This window comes from Staurois parvus, unplaced genomic scaffold, assembly GCF_062004578.1.
Source record: "Staurois parvus isolate SC_StPar_1 unplaced genomic scaffold, SC_StPar_1.0 ptg000018l, whole genome shotgun sequence".
Taxonomy (NCBI): domain Eukaryota; kingdom Metazoa; phylum Chordata; class Amphibia; order Anura; family Ranidae; genus Staurois; species Staurois parvus.
This window is the reverse complement of record NW_028317814.1, coordinates 22,269,410-22,288,802: the sequence shown is the minus strand read 5'-3', so window position 1 is coordinate 22,288,802 and position 19,393 is coordinate 22,269,410. Positions and strand designations below refer to the sequence as shown.

Below are 19,393 nucleotides of genomic sequence, written 5' to 3'. Positions count from 1 at the left end.
ATGAATTCATAACAGCAGTAAATTGTGTGTGTGTGTGCTGAATGTATATACAGCCATGGCCAAAAATATTGGCACCCCTGCATTTCTGTCAAATAATGCACCACTTTGCTCAGAAAATTGTTGCAAGTACAAATGTTTAGGCATTCTTATGTTTATTTAATTTGTTTGTATGACACAACAAAGTGGAGAAACAAAAAGTCAAATTTGACACATTCCACGCAAAACCCCAAAAGTGGACTGGACAAAAAGGAGAAGGCCTTTTGGTGAATGTGTCTTACCCTTGTCAGGAGCCTTGCACCCATGGGGTCAGGGAGGGTTCCTACTTCTTTGGGAGCTGGACATGGGACATACCCCAAGTGCACTTGTTTTGGTGCACTTCCGGGCTTAAAAAAAACAAACAAACAAAAAAATCCCAAAGGCATTTAAGACATAGCTTCTCTGCCCTTTGGCTAAAATTAAGTGTAGTATATGCTCTTATCTGTGTCCATTAGGAGTGCTCCACCGTCATTCTTGTCTTATTGTTGGGATGGCTGGCTGTATAATGTCCCTGCCAAGTGTAATGGGGTTCCTGAGGGATGTTCCCATGGAAACACAAACTGGAGCATCCCTGAGCAGTGAAGGCCGGGAGTAATTCCCCAGTGGAGGATTCAGAAGGTCACATTGCCTCCTGATTTTACTGTTGCCTTGTGTGGTCAGGAGCTGGGAAAGCTGAGGGCCCGCAGTGTAGAGCGCCCCCTGAATTTTTTACATGTGTTTTCTTTTTTCACTCAAGATGAAGGGTGTGGGTTTCAGGACTATCCTGAAGTCTAGAAGATATGTGGCTTTCAATTCCTTCTTTCCTTTCCTGTCTAGGGGGGTCTCACTCTTCAGGAGAGCCCCTCACCTAGTACTCATTGGTTGTCTGTGGTGACCATAAGGAGCAGCATCCACCAGATCTTTTGGTTAGGTGGACAAGAATGTCCCTTAACCAAATCAGGAGTCTTGTGCCCGGGGGGGGAGGATCAGGGCAGAGACCATCCTCTTAGGAAGGGGTCTTTTGGATACACCCTAAGTGCACTTTTTTTGTTCACTTCTGGTGTTTAGTTCTTGCTCACCGTACCACAGACCTGTAAAATAAATATAGGCTTTTATGTTAGGTGGTCCATGTTTGGGGTTTCTTTCAATGTGTGGATCAGCCTAGACCAGCAATGGGCAAACTACGGCCCGGCGGACCTTTTAATCCGGCCCGCGGAGCGTGATACATTGGCTGTCAGGATGTGTAGGTGGGGCAGCGTGACGAACGTGAGGGGAGCTAGGCTCCTCTCACAGTCCGCCCTGAAGACCAGAACGGCGCGGGAACACGGCGAGAGGAACGTGCGGAGCAAAGGTAAGTGAATTGACACTGGGGGGACTTGGCTTACTACTTGGGGGGGAATAGTACTGTGAGGGATGAATTAATATGGGGGATGAATTAATATGGGGAATGAATTACTATAGGGGGGATGAATTACTATAGGGGGGATGAATTACTATATGGGGGATGAATTACTATGGGGGATGAATTACTATATGGGGGATGAATTACTATATGGGGGATGAATTACTATGGGGGGTGAATTACTATGGGGGATGAATTACTATATGGGGGATGAATTACTATGGGGGATGAATTACTATACGGGGGATTAATTACTATGGGGGATGAATTACTATATGGGGGATGAATTACTATATGGGGGATGAATTACTATGGGGGATGAATTACTATATGGGGGATGAATTACTATGGGGGATGAATTACTATATGGGGGATGAATTACTATATGGGGGATTAATTACTATGCTTGCTATGGGGGAATATTACTATACTTACTATGGATGACACATACACATCATTCATCTACTCTTGGTCCGGCCCCTGGGTCCAATATATGAACCCATTGCGGCCCTCAAGTCAAAAAGTTTGCCCACCCCTGGCCTAGACATAAGATCATTTTAAGAGTAACATAAAGGCTTGAAAGCATCCAAACCCAATACCACAATTAAAAAATATTGCAGCAGACAGGTGAAGAAACTCTCAGCAAAGTTTTGGCACAGTGGAATGGTCCCAACACTTATGGTGTCACTTTGATAAGGCTTATGTTACTGGAGTAGCATCTGGTTAGACAGGGGTAGTTATTTGGTGGGGTTGCAGTATAAGCAGCACTTAGCAGACCAATGGCCTGACAAGGTGTCCTTATTCTGTCCCTCTTCTTCAGGAACCTTTCCCTAGACCTAAATGTTCCATCCCTAACCAGCGTGGATCATGTCCATTTCCTATCCAGTTTGCTAATGTGCGCCAACTAAAATGCACAATGCTATTTATTAGCATTGCCCTCACCAAAAATGGCCCAGAGGTCATCCAGTGTTGCAGCTTTTGACCACTGCTCCCCTGGTAACACCTACTAAAGCTTTAGAGGAACAAAGTTCCTCTCATCCTCCATTCCCACAGTACAGCAGTCAGCAACACAGCACCACCTATAGAGGGGAGGATAAACTGCACCTACCTACAGGGTGGTTACACATACTTCTGCAGTGTATCTATGGAGAGAGCCATGTTTGTCAACCAGGCTGGACTTTAAACATGTCTGGCTTTGTTGCATTACATGACAGATTTGTGGGAGTAGTAATTTACAGATACACTGTTTTTCGCTTTCAGTTAAGCTCACAAGCATCGGCGGACTGACAATTCATGGGGCCCCCGGGCAATAGGGGATCATGGGGCCCCTGTGTCCTTGCCCAAACTCAAAAAAGCCTATGAAAAAGGTACCAGGGGCATCTCATGGGGCCTTCAAAAAAGGGGGATTTGTGAAAAGAAATTCACAGAAAAAGCGGCTACATTATGAACAGAACGTGACACTCAGAAAAATTTCCAAAAATTATGCTTTATTACACATATATAAATATGACATATGGGCGTTCGCCCTGGTTTACCATCACCTCAGTATGAGACAATACACACAGACCTGTTAGGTCAAAAATTTTTCTGAGTGTCACGTTCTGTTCATAATGTAGCCGCTTTTTCTGTGAATTTCTTTTCACAAATCCCCCTTTTTTGAATGCCTCTTTTGGCTACTGAATGGAGACCAAATATTGGGTGACATGATAATTCATTTGACAACCTCTTAATAACTATCTTTAATACATGCATCTCATGGGGCCCCCTACTGACTTCGGGCCCTCGGGCAGTGCCCAAGTTTCCAAATGGTCAGTCCGCCCCTGCTCACAAGTGACAAAGACACTGCATTTCTGGCAAGCTCAACAGGTATTTCTGTACTTGCTGAAAATGTTTTTTTGCTGGAAACAATGAAAACTAATAAAGACACTCCATCTAAGGGACTGGCAAGCTGTCATATATTACATTTGTATTCCTGAGTTTGGTTATACTTTAATGAAAGCTTAGGTCCATAGGTCAATATGGGGAGTATAGTTTGTTATAAATGGCTAATTAAATGCATGCAAAGGTGTTGTAGAAACAAAAAGGAAAAACCGGTCTGTGGTGAATGTAGATCCTTCAGATCTTCATTAATTTTATAGGTCTATAAGTCTTCCAAGGATTCAAAGAGTGCATTTATTATGGGGTCAGTTAAAGTTTGAAGACAAGCAACAAAGGAATAAGAGTGTATGGCCAATGCTATACATATAGAATATACAGTATGTATGGCTTAAGCTGGGGCCTATTTTTCCAAACTGGCCATATAGTAGCCAGAGAATTGGCATTCCACACTCATTCAGCCACACAAGAGTTAACAGAGGCACAGAAAGGGTAGATGCAACCGGGTTATAAAAGGTCCATATTCCCATTAGGACGATAGAGGAGAAAGCACTCTTGCCTTTTAATTCATAGGACAGTCTTTCCACCTCTCTCCCTGTTTCATAGGCTCCCTCTCCCTCTCCATTTCTTTTCATTGCTATCCCTTTCTGTGTCTGCCAGAAATGTTAAAAAGGATATCGACCCCCCCAAAAAAATCAAATATCCATGGGATGGATCGTATGCTAATGAGATGCTAATAATCACCTGGCTGCACAGCCATTGGATGTAAACTGATGGCCCCTAATCTGTGTGACACGGTGACCATTCATCCTGAGCACGGAGGGGAAGAAACACATTGATGTATGGCAGGGGCTCTTGGCGTGCGGAGAATAGAAGAGGCGTTTTGGGTCTGTGAGACAAGAGAGCCTGAACCAGGCCTCCCCAAGCTGTCCCTGTCAGCAGGACAAAGACCCCTTGCTGATAAATAGAGCTTTTTGGAAGTGGGGGGTAGTGGTCTCATACCATAATCTCAGTCCCTGGTACCTCCCTCAGCCCAAACAAGAGCCATTATGTGCCTGGTATGTTAAGATTTCAGTTGGATGGTGACCAAAGTTACTATCTCTTTGTAGAAAAGCTATCTTGGGCAGCATAATTTATACAGATAGCTAATGTAGAGCTGGCATGTTCATTAGCCCGATGCCACCTTTCTGTAAATATAAATGGGCTTAAATCTGCAGATGATGTAGCTCCGCCTGTAAAGCATGAGATAATATAAGTTATTAGCAACTGGACAAGATTACAATTTTTGTTTTTAAGAGCCCATTTATATGTGCATGTGCATAGGTGTGAATGGGCCATTATAGTTTTATAATTTTTTTTAGTTCCCTTTGAAAACACATGAAACTGCAACAAAAACATGTGAACCGGTTACATAGAATGGGATTTCTACCTAAGATGCAGTTTCATGCAGTAACATTCATGTGTGTAGTACCCTCCTAGGTAGGTGCTAGGTTTAGATAGGTAAATGTAGTTGTCACATTGGAGAAAATGTGGATTTAATTGTTGTTAGGTAAAAAGCATAACTTGCACATTGTAATCAGTGTTGCTGTGTTCTGCTAGTTATGTCTGCTCAGTTTGCTCAGCTGCTGCCAACCTGATAGCTCCCTCCACATCCAGAAGGCTTGAGAAGCTTCTGAATGGTAGGTGTAGAGTTATGCAGATGGCAGCATGACACAGACCTTGCCTATCCCAGGGAAAGAGGCTCTGATGGCATGCTGGATAACTATGTACATTCAGTGAGCACACTAAGTTCTCAGTCTTTCCTGTATAGGATTATGCCAGCCTGGGAGAGGGCACATTGCCCTCCCAGGCAACTACTGCCGTGCGGCCTCAGGTGGACGACCTAAAGGCCTGCATGCTGAGACCTGGGTTCTACTAAAGCTGACTGACGGACCATCTACTGAAGATCTGGTCTGGTATCACAGCTGCTCTTGGGCCTTGTGAGTACAGAAACCCCTAAAGCAGTGGTCTCCAAACTGCGGCCACTGGGTCACATGCGACCCTCTGCTTGCCTTTTTCCGGCCCTTGGTGCACTATTCCTTTCACTGATTCAAAGCAGTATTCATTCTATTGACACCAACGATGAGGCACCATGCCTTTCTCTGACACCAACAGCGAAGCATAATGACTCTGAGACCACTGTCACCAACAATGGGGCACTATCCTTCGAAATGACATTAATGATGGGGCACTATTCCTCCTAACAGTACCAATAATGAGGCAAAATTCCTCCCAATGACACAAATGATGGGGGCACTATTCCTCCCAACAGTACCAATGATGGGCACTATTCCTCCCATTGACATGAATCATATGACATTATTATTCCCATTAGTAACAATGATGGGGCACTATTTCTCTCAACAGTACTACAGGTGCTTTGTCTTTTTTCACTCTCACTGGCCACCAAGCCTGAGGCATTGCTTTTTGCCTCTGATGATGGGGCATTTTCTACTCCCACTGGCCACAACCTGGCCCCCCTTAAGGTCTGGCAAACAGTAAACTGGCCCTTTGTTTAGAAAGTTTGGAGACCCTAAAGGATCTTAGACACTGTGTGCTACTTAAACCCCTCTGGTGCTAGGGAGTCAGCTCACTTTGGAGAGGTGGTTAGACCCCTGTCTCAGCTCCCCATATCCCTCTTATGTGTAAATCACCCTGTGACTGGTAGGGGTACAGGGTGATCTGTCCTAATATTGTGTGGGCTTTGTCTCAGACTGTGTAGACATGTTTAGGAGATAGATGGGGTAGGGGTTGTTGATTGTTTAATGTTATGTGGCTGCATCCCATTGTTCTATTGTTTGTCTGGCTTGGGAACAAACTATTATGGGATGTATGTGTTTATGTGTATTAGCTTAGTGAGGGGGTGTCTCCAGCAGCCCTCCCTCCTGATGGGACTGTCTGCTGGTGTGAAGTTTGAATACCTCTCTGTCTCTTGTTACTAAATGTAGATTTCCCCTCCCTGTGACATTATGCAGGGAGGGGGGATTGTCCCCTGAGTGTATATTTCTTGTATCTGTGTTCAAATAAAGAGTTCCATGTTCAGACAGACTGGTGTCATCTAGTCTTGTATGGTTGGCTGTGGTGTCTGTTGTCGGTGTTTGGACGGGGAAGCAGTATTCTAATGGAAGTGCTCAAGCGCAGTCTGGGTCAGTTCCGTTACATTGGTGGCAAGCGGTGGGATGCTTCCTGCAGTCTGGGACATCCAAACCTCCACCGGGATCCAAAGTTCGGATAGCAGGAGAGCAGAGATATAGACACCACCTGCAGCTATGGAAACGGAGGTCTTATGACGGATGCAGCAAGTGCTGGCTTACCTAGATGATCCTGTATCTGCACGGGACGAGCTTGGATGGAGGAATGCGTCTGTCCAACAGCTGGATGAGGGTATGGAAGATGGAGCAGTCAGCTCATCCCTCCAATTACAGATCCCAGAATGTATGGATCTAATGGATTTTTCACTGGAGGATGTTATGGGTGGTGAATCACCTGCCAAAGTGCTGGCACTGGGCCCAAGGGCCACCAGCTATTCCAGAGACTGGGGATTTGATAGACTTTTCTGCTGAGGAAAAACAACCTGGTGAGCTTCCAGCAGAAGAACTGGCAACAGGGCCAAACATTGCTGAACTCTACCCAGTACCAACAGCAGCTTCAGTCTCCCTGAGAGAAGAGGCTGTCGGTCTTTCTCCTACACCACTGACAGGGACATGGGATTACCTGCCAGCAGGATCTTTGGAGATAAAAGAAACTTCTCCACTGAAGTGCTGACAGCCGGACAGAGGGTCCAGAACCTCTGCCCCACACCTGCGGTAGTTTCAGAGGCCCAGGGGGAGAAGGGAGAGGAGGATGTTGTCCTCCCTCCCCCACAGTCAGCCAGAGTGGAGGAAACTGTCTTCCCTCCCTAGCCAGGGTCTGTACACCAGGAGGACAGTGACAGAGGAATGTCATCCCAGCAGCAGATCCACAGTCTGGGAGTGGAGGAAGCCGGCCTTCCTCCCCCACGGTTAGCCTGGGCAGATGTGGGGTCCCCAGCAGAAGTGCTGGCAAATGGACAGAGCGCTGCTGGCCTCTGCCTAGCAACTACAGTGTCTCCACAGCATCAGGGAGCTGGGGCAATTGGCCACTTTCCCCAGCAGCAGACTGAGCTCCAGAATGTTCAAAACCATACAGCCGAAGCGCTGACAGCTAGACAGAGAGTCAACGACCTCTGCCCCACCCCCACTGAGGACAACTACCCCTTGCAATCGAGAATGGAAATCAGGTTGACCATCTATGTGATTTCACTCTACCCTCAACTAACCAAAGATGTATTTACCACTACGGTCTCCATTGGTATACCCCAGGGATGCTGGGCAGTCGGCCCAGATCCCCAACAGCATGATGGAGTCAGCCCAGCCACCCTGTGTTTTCTCCAGCGGCTGACAGGACTTCAGGGAGAAGGACCAGTCTGTACTTCTCCCCATCGGCAGCTATGTTCTACGAGAGAGGCAGAGGTTGTCTGGGTGAGTAATGCTTGTGTGGGACAATTTGCTTGGGGTACTGTGTGGGTGCTGGCATTGGGAGACTGGAAGTACAGACTAACTTCGGAGTCAACCCATTTGGGGTCTCCTCCTGTGTTAGTCCCCTGTCGAAAGGGCAGATATGTGACGGGAGTCACTTTGGGTGGGGGGCCCATGGAACCCAGCTCACTTTGGAGAGGTGGGGAGACGCCTGTCTCAGCTCCCCATATCCCTCTTATGTGTAAATCACCCTGTGACTGGTAGGGGTACAGGGTGATCTGTCCTAATATTGTGTGGGCTTTGTCTCAGACTGTGTAGACATGTTTAGAAGATAGGTGGGGATTGTTGATTGTTTAATGTTATGTGGCTGCATCCCATCGTTCTATTGTTTGTCTGGCTTGGGAGCAAACTATTATAGGATGTATGTGTTTATGTGTATTAGCTTAGTGAGGGGGTGTCTCCAGCAACCCTCCCTCCTGATGGGACTGTCTGCTGGTGTGAAGTTTGAATACCTGTGTGTCTCTTGTTACTAAATGTAGATTGCCCCTCCCTGTGTCATTATGCAGGGAGGGGGGATTTTCCCCTGAGTGTATATATCTTGTACATGTGTTCAAATAAAGAGTTCCATGTTCAGACAAGACTGGTGTCGTCTAGTCTTGTATGGTCGGGTGTGGTGTCTGTTGTCGGTGTTCGGATGGGGTAGCAGTATTCTTATGGAAGTACTCAAGCACAGTCTGGGTCGGTTCCATTACAATCAGGACCAATATCAAGGCTCGGTGTGACTCGCACATTCACAGTATGAAACCAGCTGTAAAGCTGCAAGTCTTCACTTCTGGTTTCCCTTACTGGAAATGCTGGTGTTGGGGACCCAGGGACTACTAACCAACTAGCCTGGGTGGTGACGGTGCTAGTTCCCTGGACAGGTAAGTGTCCTTATAGTAAAAGTAAGCATCTACAGTATTTGTAGCTGCTGACTTTTAATTTTTTCAGGGGAAGACCTGGACAGTATTCCTGCGGCTCCTATGGGAGTAGCGCCACATGTGTTTTACTGCAGAAATACAAACAAGTGTGATTAGGCCCTAAGGCTGGCTTTACACATATGCATATGCATTATCTCACTTTTTTATTGGTTGAGGAAGAAATGTCATGCGTTGAGGTGCACAGCGATTCCCATCAATAGGCTGTAATGCTTACGCTTAAAGTGTTACTAAACCGTGGACCCTGCATTCAATATATCTGGTCTCCCAAAGTATACAGAACATGGAAATGCAATTATTTTAGTAAATATAAATGTCTAAATACCTATTCTCATCAGCAGTTGGAGCAGTCCTGTGACTTCTATCAGTGTTCAGCAGAGCACTGGTTAAAGTTTGTAGGAGGAGTTTTCTTTCTGCTCTACAAGGATGCAGAACCTCTGACCTCTGTCTGGACAGTGCAGATTGGCCCTGTGCTGATCACATGCACTCTTCCAAAAAGAAAAAACTTTCTAGCAATACACACCAAACTGAGCATGTGCAGAGTGTCTCCACACAATATGTCTTATCAGGAGCTAAGAGAGGGGCACTGGAAGAAGGGGAGTATCAGAAAAGTCAGGATCAAACAGCGTTTGTGCACAATGCTGAGGATTAACCGATTAGGTTCCACAGTAAGTATAACAAGCATGCTTTACTGCATACACAGACTAATTTTACTGTTGTGGGTTTAGTAACTCTTTAAGCATAAGCTTTTTTCATCAATGCACATCAATAAACAACACAGATGTGAACTAGATCCATTAAAAACATTGGCGAATTCATGCACCATGGTCATGTCACACATGAAGCCAACTGAGGGGGCCAGCTCAATCAGCAATCATGGAGGCATGGTGAGGGGCAGCACTGAGACCAGACTGTCCATATCAGACATTTCGTTCATGGTTAGCCCTGTATATGTTCCCCACCCCTGGATGGTTGGGTGTATGTGTCCAGAAGCAATATTCTGTGCATGCAAATAGTGAAAGAGTAAGGGAAAATGACAAAATGAGACAATAGAAAAGAAGGAGTATCTCTCTGGGTCCACAGAGAGAGAACAGGGAAAGGGTGGGTGGGGGTCTGGGGGTGGATCCTGGCCACATCATGGCCTAAGAAAGGTTGTTCATATCAGAGGGTTAACCATACTGTATATATATGATTTAGCCACTGTATATACCGTATAGGCCTGTTCACCAAAAGGTTCATCTCAGTTTTATTGAATACAAATATTGCAATCTGTTTTCTATATTTTATACGATATGCAAGCATACTAATAGTATCTGAGTACCAAGTAATAATAAGCATTTTAGAATTATATTTCATTTTTTTTTTGCAGTGGTTCAGGTGAATGTTTTGGAGATTGAGATGGTTGGATCATGGGCAAAGTTCACTGTCAATATCCTTTCTGTATACAAGTGCCGAGATGACCGAGTGAAACGAGGAGACAATGTGTTGTGGATACACATCAAGGATTTGTCCTGCAAGTGTCCAAAGATTCTTCTGAGCCGCCGATACCTGGTGATGGGCAGCAGCGATGGTCAAGGAGATAGGCCAGGACTAACAGCTGACAAAAACAGCATGGTGATTCAGTGGAGGGATGCTTGGACCAGGCGTCTGAGGAAACTCCAGCGCAAAGAAAAAAAAGGAAAATGTGTCAAGCCATGAGGGTTGTTCAGAAATGAGAACTGTGATCCTGTACATATGCAATTTATAATATTCTGGACAATGGCCATCTCCAAAGTTTGGAGGTCTAACTAAGAGCTGGGGTGCTCATAGATCCACGTACATGGAAGGAGGCTTCTTTTCAAGACTTTAGTAGAGTCCTGCTCACTGAAGCTAGAGTTATGATGTTAATAATCCATGATTAGATCTACGCGCCTTTCTCACACGCTGGGAGACAGTATCAGCCACTACCTGTCAACCAACTAACCCCAATGCACGCTAGACACTGTCCCCTTCACTCATGGGGCTCAGACCAGCCAACAGACAATACAAAATGCTCTTCAAACATTTAGGGTCATCATGAAATTGTGACCTGGTGTCACTTGGTTACAAGGCCTTGGTTCTGTGAGTAAGGCCTCTCTAAAATGTTTCTGTCTTGGACACCTACTTTAGAATGCTACTTTTGTTTTATTTTTAAACACCTAATCTAATTCCTATGAATTTACAAACTTGAAAAATGGTACATGCCCAAAGTTCTTTCACCAACCATCATTCATCCACACTGGGCAGCCTTTGTAAACAGAAATATCACGTAAATTAACAAATGTTTCCCAGATATTTATAACAAGAATCTGTACTTCTTATGAACTTCTAGAGGCCAATTTCCATGGAGACATCTTTTTTATGTTGTCGGTCTAGGAAGATGCTGAAAGCTTTATGAGTTTCAGGAAATGTACCTGAGGTACAAACTATAAAGACATTTGCAATAAAGCAGAACCTTACTAGATGCTTTTCTGTTCATTTCTCAGCTGTGAGAAGAAAAACAGCAGTATCCTTGTCTACATTATCTTCCTACATTATAACAGTGTTGACGTAGAGAAAGGCCAAAAAAAAACACCACCATTAAGGCCACTTCAAGTTAAACCTAAAACTCAAATGAAGCAAAAAATCTTACCTGGCTAATAAATGGCAATTTTATAACACTGTCCAATTTAATGTAATCAAATAATCTCCTAGTAAGAAGACTCGACCTTTGCCCGCTGGTGCCCAAATGTTGAGAAGACCTGCAGAGCCTTGTACAGTAACCAAACCTCTGCCAACCAATAAACTGTTGTAAATTCCTTCTGGACTTCTAATGTTGTTAGAACGTGGATGCTTTTTGAATGTGTAAAAAATATTCCTGATATGCAACATACTGTAACATACAAGACTTTATATTATCTAATGTCATTATGTGTAAGACTGACCCTGCTCATTGCTACAGAGTGACAGGCTTGTGTGACAGTGAAAAGGCGACTAATATGTGTGACATGTAACAATACCTGTGTCATTATAACCACCCTCAGTACACTGAAGTACTGCTTAGTTTAAAAATCAGTATACAATATTTGCTTTGCATATCTAGGTTTTTTTCATTGTCCTGGATTACCCGATCTTCAAATCTGCAAAACGTTGATTGGTCAGGTTGAGTCACGTTAGAAGGGACATGTTATTAGACTCCCATAAGAGTCTCTGAGCCCCAGCATGCACATCTACTATTCATAGCAGGTTGACTTTGAGGTAGTACTATGTTGCCTTTAGTTGTCCCTGTTTATCACTGCCTAAAGGATAAGTGCACTTTATTTATGTTTTACATATGATAAAAATGGATGTAAGAAAATAGAGGAATATAAAGTAACACAAAAAGTCACATTAGCCTCTTTAACCCCTTCACACCGGCGCCTCCTGGCCCTTTAACAGTTTCAGAAGCCAGGAGGCGGGGTTTAGGGTTATGTGACCGCCGTGACGCGCCGTCACGCCGGTCACATGATTGGAAAAGGTCCCGATCGAAAGAGGAGATCGGGACCTTTCTGTGAGTACCGGACATGTGTTCTGGGAGTGTGCAGGATGCGTGCTCTCGGCACAAATGTGTTTTTTTTAATAGAATGCAAATGTGCGGCCGCTCAGCGTCTAGAGGTTAAAGCTGAATGGGGAAAACAGCAAAATATACTTTTGAAATTCATATATCTGAACGGTTTTATTTGCCAAAGGATCTATAATTCTGTTCGTTCAATGTTGTGATTTACACACTTCTGTCACACTGCCACGCAGATGAAACACTGTTTTCTTGATTCAGCAATGCAGCTGTATGTGTCACTTGAGCAGCCTGCTCACTGGACAGCGAGTCACCATCATCACAGGGGCCGTGTCAGGGATGAATGCCATTTTTGATACCTCCCCACAGTGGCATAGATGGCCACCCACACCAGGGCTCGATATAGCCTGTCTGATCTGGGGGTGCAAAGACTTTCTGTTTATCCTTGTGGCTATGTGCACCATGGTGGTTGGGCTTCAGTGCCTCATTATAGGGTCTGCCCTGCTGATGTCACTGGTCCTGAAGGGGCAAGACCAAAATAATAAAAGCACTTTTTTTTTTTGCCTGCAAAAATGGAACTTAGCCTTTAACAGGCTCTGCATCACTGAAGAGGCATGGCCACTGTACCTGCCTGTATGACACATGCCTGATGAAGGGGTCCTGCATGGCTCCAAAACGTTGCTTCAGTTGTGATCTGTGGTGTGCTGGTGAGATACTTTCATTTGGAATGTCTTTAGAATTAACATGTGCGCATGCCTGTATGACAGGCACAGTGGTGGGACAGAGAGCCGAGTAATACTGAACCTGTGGTCTTACCACTCCATAGATGGAGAGTCCAGTATGAATACTCCAGCCTCAGTGCGGCCCCCACCGTCCCTCCCTGAATGCACCTTGAGGCAGTTGCATTAATTGGCCTCATGGGCGACAAGGCCCTGATCAACACCCATGTCCAATAAGTATGGAGGTGATCTAGGAAGCGAAAAACCTGACCCCCAGAGAGTAAAGGATTGACTTTCCTTGTAGTGCAGTGCAGCAGAAGTGAGAACATTTTAAGACTGGCAGAACAAAATTACAAATCCTTTGGCAGGCAAAACAGGAAACATATACATTTTTCAACTGTTGATTTAGCTGTTTGCCCGAAGTTCCAATTTTCTGTAACTAGGCAAAGGAAGCAAGTTTTGCAAATATAAGTATTTCCTTTCCTTTTCTTTTCTTTTGAGACCTGTCTTCAATGTTCCAGCCAATTCAAATCCCCTTCTGTTTACTAAAAATAAATTGTAGTTACCAATTAAAACACATCCAAGGTAGCTGGAGTAGTGTTGTATGTTAAAATGTAGGACCAATATTTACCTGTTACCCCCATGGAACAGTTATTCTACTGTCATGCTGTCCACCTTCAGGCACACAGTAATAGGGCTGCTTGGGGGAGGGACTTAAATCAAAGCATAGCACTGAGCAGAACAGGGGTGTGGTTATGGGTATACTGCTCTCACTCATTGGTGCTCTTACAAACAGCAGACAGAAACATTTTCATATTGCTCTGCAAGGGCTGTCAATAGAGAACAATGATGGTTGATTTATAGCTAATGGCTGGATAAGGCCAACATTTAATTTTAAATTTGTGGGTAGAAAAGCTACGAACCATCTCTACGGTGCCTACAGTTAAGCTTTAAGCTATGTTCCAAACACTGTGGGTTCGGAGTGTAAAGAATAATATCAAACAAGAGTTTTCAGCATCCCATTATACTGTATGTGCTTGATTCTAAAATTTTACTTACAATTACTTGTCACATGAGATGCACTCAACTAAAAGGTGACAGATAAGTCTGGTTTCAGCAGATTCTCAGCTTTGTGTTGTCTGTGAATACATGCCTTCTTATATTTTACTTAAGGCATGTATGGAGAACATTATTTTATAGATCCTGGTACTCGCTCACCTTATGTAGAAGGCAGCATTCATTTTTAATTTGATCTCAATGCTGCACTTATCTTTTAATAAGCAGAGATGAATAGAAGGCAAGACAAGATTTTAAATCCATTGGATCAATAGGATGTACCAATCTGTAACTCTTCAAGTGCCCTAGGTGGTGAGATATTCCCATATCTGCTTCTGTCATTCAAGCTGTTATTGGTCAGCTGCTACAATTCCAAGAGCAGCAGAACTTTCCCAAGTTTATGATGCTTTTTAGCATAGGCAATTATCAAATACATCCTTCATGTGAGTTGTGTAACCCATTGTTACATTGGCTATGGCATATTATGGACTATGCATGTTGTCTTGCTCAGCACTTAAAAAAAATTTAAAAAAGGGAAATTTTGTTAAAAGTATGGCTTAAGCATCGCAAAACATACATTTGGCCAGTTGTTATACCTTGTTATATCCAAATCGCCTTCTCTTTTGGCCAGTGTATATATCTCACTACAACCTGCCCGATCAATTCTACATTTGGATTCTGATATTGGTGTAGTGGATTCCCCTTTCTCTATTTATGTGAGTTTTTTTTGTTGTGTAGTCCTTTGAGCAGTGTAAATGTGTGACTTGTGAACAGAAATATGGCAAATCTTAAACTTCAATAATAACAATGTTATATGCATAAATCATAAATGAGATACTGGCTACATATAGGTTTCAATAATAACCCCCCTCCCCATTAACTATAGTGGAATGACAGGGACCTGGTACTTAGAACAAGATGGACGTTGTGATAATGGCATTTATACAACCTGGGCTTTTCCCTACTAACTTAAAGTGCTTATTTGTTTTCACAACTCTCCTACCTTCTATGGTAAAAATGCTGGGTATCTCCCAAAAGGTTAGGGTAAGTGTTAGTTGCTCTGTTGTGCTACTGAAATTGCCAGCCATTGATTGCTACGGGTAGCAACTGATCACTAAATTGATGGAACATATTGATATCTATGGTGTAAGCTACACAAGGTAGTGTGTACTATCATAAAAGTTAGATCTAAACTCAAAAAATGAATGAAACTTAGTTTGTTTAAGCATTGTGTATCAATATTTTCATCATCTCTTGCATCTCAGTGCTGCTAATCTCCTGCAACCTCTATTATTTTCTTCCTGGCTTCATGCACTCATTCCAGCATTAGCCTCACATCATTACTCTGAATTGGACTGTGTTTGCGCAATATGTGTTGGCATGGCCGCTTGTGGTTTCTACCAATGCAGGAGAAAAACTGGTAGACAGCTGTCATCCCATTGCCTAGGATGGCAGGGCACTCCCCTGCTCCCTCTCCCTCCCCTTCCTTCTCCAAGCTAACAGACTTGCTCTAGGCTGCATTGTCCTCTGTTATCACTTTCCTCAGAAGAACAGAAGTTCAGGGAGGCAGCACTGAGAAAGCAGGAGCCAGCCAACTGTTAACTTTCTAAGTTGTAAACTTTTTTACTCTAAACTAATGAGTAAGACTTTTAACAAATAGTTGACTCAAGAATATTTTTTCGTATTGTGCTTAATCTGTTAAGCCAAAACACTGAGCGTTTAATAGTACTTTAATTGCAACTGCATGCAGCTTGTTTAATTTACACAATAGGGAGAAATTTGTTCCATATGTTTATTAAATGATCACTTCTTTTACCAATATATTGCTAGAGATTTTAGTAGCATAATAGGGCCAGTAAAATCTCCAGAGTGGCTTAACTGCAACTCTGGACATTGTAGTTCAGTATATTTCGGTGGGCTCTCATGAAAGCTCCCTTCAGATCCACCTTTAAAAAACAGATCCATGGAAAACTGTAACTACAGTTACAGATGTTACCACTACATTTGTTTGTTGTGGGCCTCATCTTTATTATTGGTGACACAAGCCTTGATTTTCTCTTGTTCAGCCCAATGGCTGAATGAGAGAGATGCAACTGACACCCCCATCTACGCTAAACAGTGTGGATGGAGGAAACTCTAGTGTTGGCCTATTGTATTCAGGTGGGAATGGGATACAGTATGTTGCTGAACTGTGCATCTGAGGGTGCAGTCCAGGGGCGGACTGACAACTCAATAGGGGATCATGGGACCCCTGTGTCCTTACCCAAACTCAAAAAAGCCTATGAAAAAGGTACCAGGGGCATCTCATAGGGCCCCCTATTGACCCCGGGCCCTTGGGCAGTACCCGAGTTTCCAAATGGTCAGTCCGCCCCTGGTGCAGTCACTATTTGGCCAATAATTTTCCATCCAGCTCAGTTGATGTTTAAATCAACTTTTGTTTGGTGGTGCTTGCAGGAGCACCCAATGGCTTGATGATAGTTGGTATAGCTGAGAAAACATCACTCCATAAACATGCACGCTTTTAAATTTGCAAGTTTTGCCCTCTGATAAAATCCCAGGCTCTGTCGAAGGTAACATCAGCTATTATACAGAAGAAAAAAAATTTCCCCAAAGATTGGTCAGCCAGGGGGTATATGTAGAGTTCACAGTGTAGCTACAGACATACAATTGTCACCCGGTTTATGATCAGCTAGGTCAGATGACAATCCTACTATGAGTATGTGTAGCTGACCATGAAACTGTGTAGTGTATGGGACACTGTGTAACAAATACGGACCGCAGGGTTTTTCAAAAAGAAATTTCAGTATATCGAAAAAATATTCCTAGTTTTCATAAACCTAAATTATTTCATCAGGTTATGAAAGACAATTCTGTGTAGCAGCTCAGAAACCTAATCTAGCATGGCAAGAGCCTTGTTCTAACTAATAATTACTGGCAGGGAGTGATACATTGATGGTAATGAAGAAACAGGGAATGGTTTTATTTTTGGGAAATATTACTATTACCAAAGCATCTCTAGGAATAACAATATACATGCAAGAGGCCGTTAGAGGCTCCACAGAAGTCTCCAAAATGTGATAAGTGAAAACTGGCTCTTTTTAGTAGGAGTATAGACAACCTCCTTGACTAATTACCCTGTACCAACGCTGGGACTTTACTACATGGAAGAAACAGGTAATGGTTTTATTTTTGGGAAATATTGCTATGACCAAAGCCTCTCTAGGGAAAAAAATATACATGCAAGATGCCATTAGAGGCTCCACAGAAGTCCCCAAAATGTGCTCTTTTTAGTAGGAGTATAGACAACCTCCTTGCCTAATTATCCTATGCCTAGTCTGGGACTTTACTACATGGGAGATGGAGGAGGGGGTTTATTCTTTTGTTTTGCCAACAACTTGATTACATATAAAATTTAGGGGGCTCCTGGGATGCATTTGCATATCTATGTTGTCTCTAAAAAGCATAGGCAGCGATATTGTGAGCTAGACCAGTAATAAAGAATGTACAGCTTTTTCACTAGGAGCCAGTGACATCGCTATAGTAAGAAGCGCCACAGCGATATCATTTGTTGTGGTGAACTGACTTCTTTAGGCCACTAAAGGGCTGAATTACCTTATGGGTAACAACTATAGCATGACATTATGTATAAGTAACAATGACTGAATAAACCCAGGAAAAAAAGTCAAGATCCAGTCCGCTCAGATTAATGTGGATATCAGTATTAAGCCTTTAAGAGACCCTGTCACCAACTAAAAAATTGTAGGTAAAAAGACAGAAAAATTAAGTATTTAAAATGCTTGCTTGCAATGTTTTTCCTTTCCATATTTGCTTTTGTATTGGCTTGCAATGCAGCTCTGAACCTGCTAGAAAATCTGACTGCTTCAGAAGAGCACCCCCAACACAGCCCCCTCTCTCCTTGCACGTTAAGTCCACCTTACCTCTGGGAATGTTTAATTACCCTCTGTGCTGGCCAAGCTTCTTTGCCCCCCTTACATAACCATTTAGAAGCACTGAAGGGGAATATTATAGATCAGCCTTTCTCAGCCAAAGTTCTGTGGAGCACTAGAGTTCCTCCTAAGTTTGCTAGGGGTTCCTTAAGCTCAGTTTGATTGACCTCCCATTTCATGGTGCCTGCATAGTTCTGGGGCCAACACCATTCCATGGCATGACACCCTTAACTTTTTTATCTATCTTTTAGAAGGGCATTCTTCTCCCTGACCACCAATCAAGGAGCATTTTTCCCACTGACCATCAATGTATTAGGTATATTATGGGTATGCAAAGACCTGAATATCATTTTAAGGGTTCTTGTAGAGTAAAGAGGTTAAGAAAGGCTGCTATAGAGACTCACTTGAGTGACAACTCTGCCTCTGCTGGGGCTGCTGACATCACATCCAAGATGGTGGTGCTTAACAGCATTCTCAAGGCTGTAGAATGTTTAAACAAAGACTTTAACAGGGTGAATAACTTGCCTAAAATATGTCAAATCTACATATACTACAATGGGAAGATTGTTTTGAAATGATTAATCTGGTGACAGGGTCTCTTTATACTTTGCAGTGACCTATCTATAGCTTTCCAGGCCCACCCAGCTATGCCCCCTGTAAGTCCTACTAAGAATCTTTTATTTACAGTCAGCCCTGAACACTGTGCCTCTCTCAGCAATCTCTGTGTGATTATCTACTTCTACCACATCCTAAATTCCTTTTCTTTGTGGCGAAGGAGCAGGCTCCCGCCCTGTAAACACCTTTCCGACATGGAAACACATTTAATAAAAAGATTTACCTGAACTTGTGGATGTTTCTTTTTATTTCCCGGGGATCAAGTGACCTGCAAATTTGGATGTGTGGAAAGAATGCTTTTATGTGTTTCTAGATTTTCGCAATGTGCCGCTTGCGTGTCAGAAATTATGCTGGAAATGATCTTTGAAAACATAATTTGGAGGTAATTGGCTCACAGATGGTTATGGGATGTGTCAACATATTTCAAAAATTTAGACTGAAAAAAGAGCAGAGGGAAGGCGAAGGAGATGAGTGGGGAGATGTGAGGGTGATACAGGAGAGCAAGGAAAACTAGGGCATAAACAGAACGGGATGAAAATGGTACGGAATAGAGCAGTAAAGACAAACAAATAAAAGCAAAGTCTGATTAACCCATTTTACATCCAGGGGACTTTCAGACTTATGTTGAAAATGTTCAATAAGTAGTCCTTTTGACATGAATTATCTGTTTAAATCTTCTCAGACACAATGTTGCAGTTGGTC

The 19,393-nt window shown here is 43.4% G+C and overlaps 1 protein-coding gene across 2 annotated transcripts in view; it reads left to right on the top strand.

The window, feature by feature from the left end:
- NTN3 (netrin 3) overlaps nucleotides 1-18,919 on the top strand; it is a 184,920-nt gene extending 166,001 nt beyond the window's left edge. For both annotated transcript variants that reach the window (XM_089683022.1, XM_089683015.1), the window contains one exon: nucleotides 10,174-18,919. In XM_089683022.1, coding sequence (XP_089539148.1) covers nucleotides 10,174-10,502 — 329 coding nt within the window. In that variant the 3' untranslated portion in view covers nucleotides 10,503-18,919. The remainder of the gene's footprint in view (nucleotides 1-10,173) is intronic.
- Nucleotides 18,920-19,393: the final 474 nt, after the last annotated feature.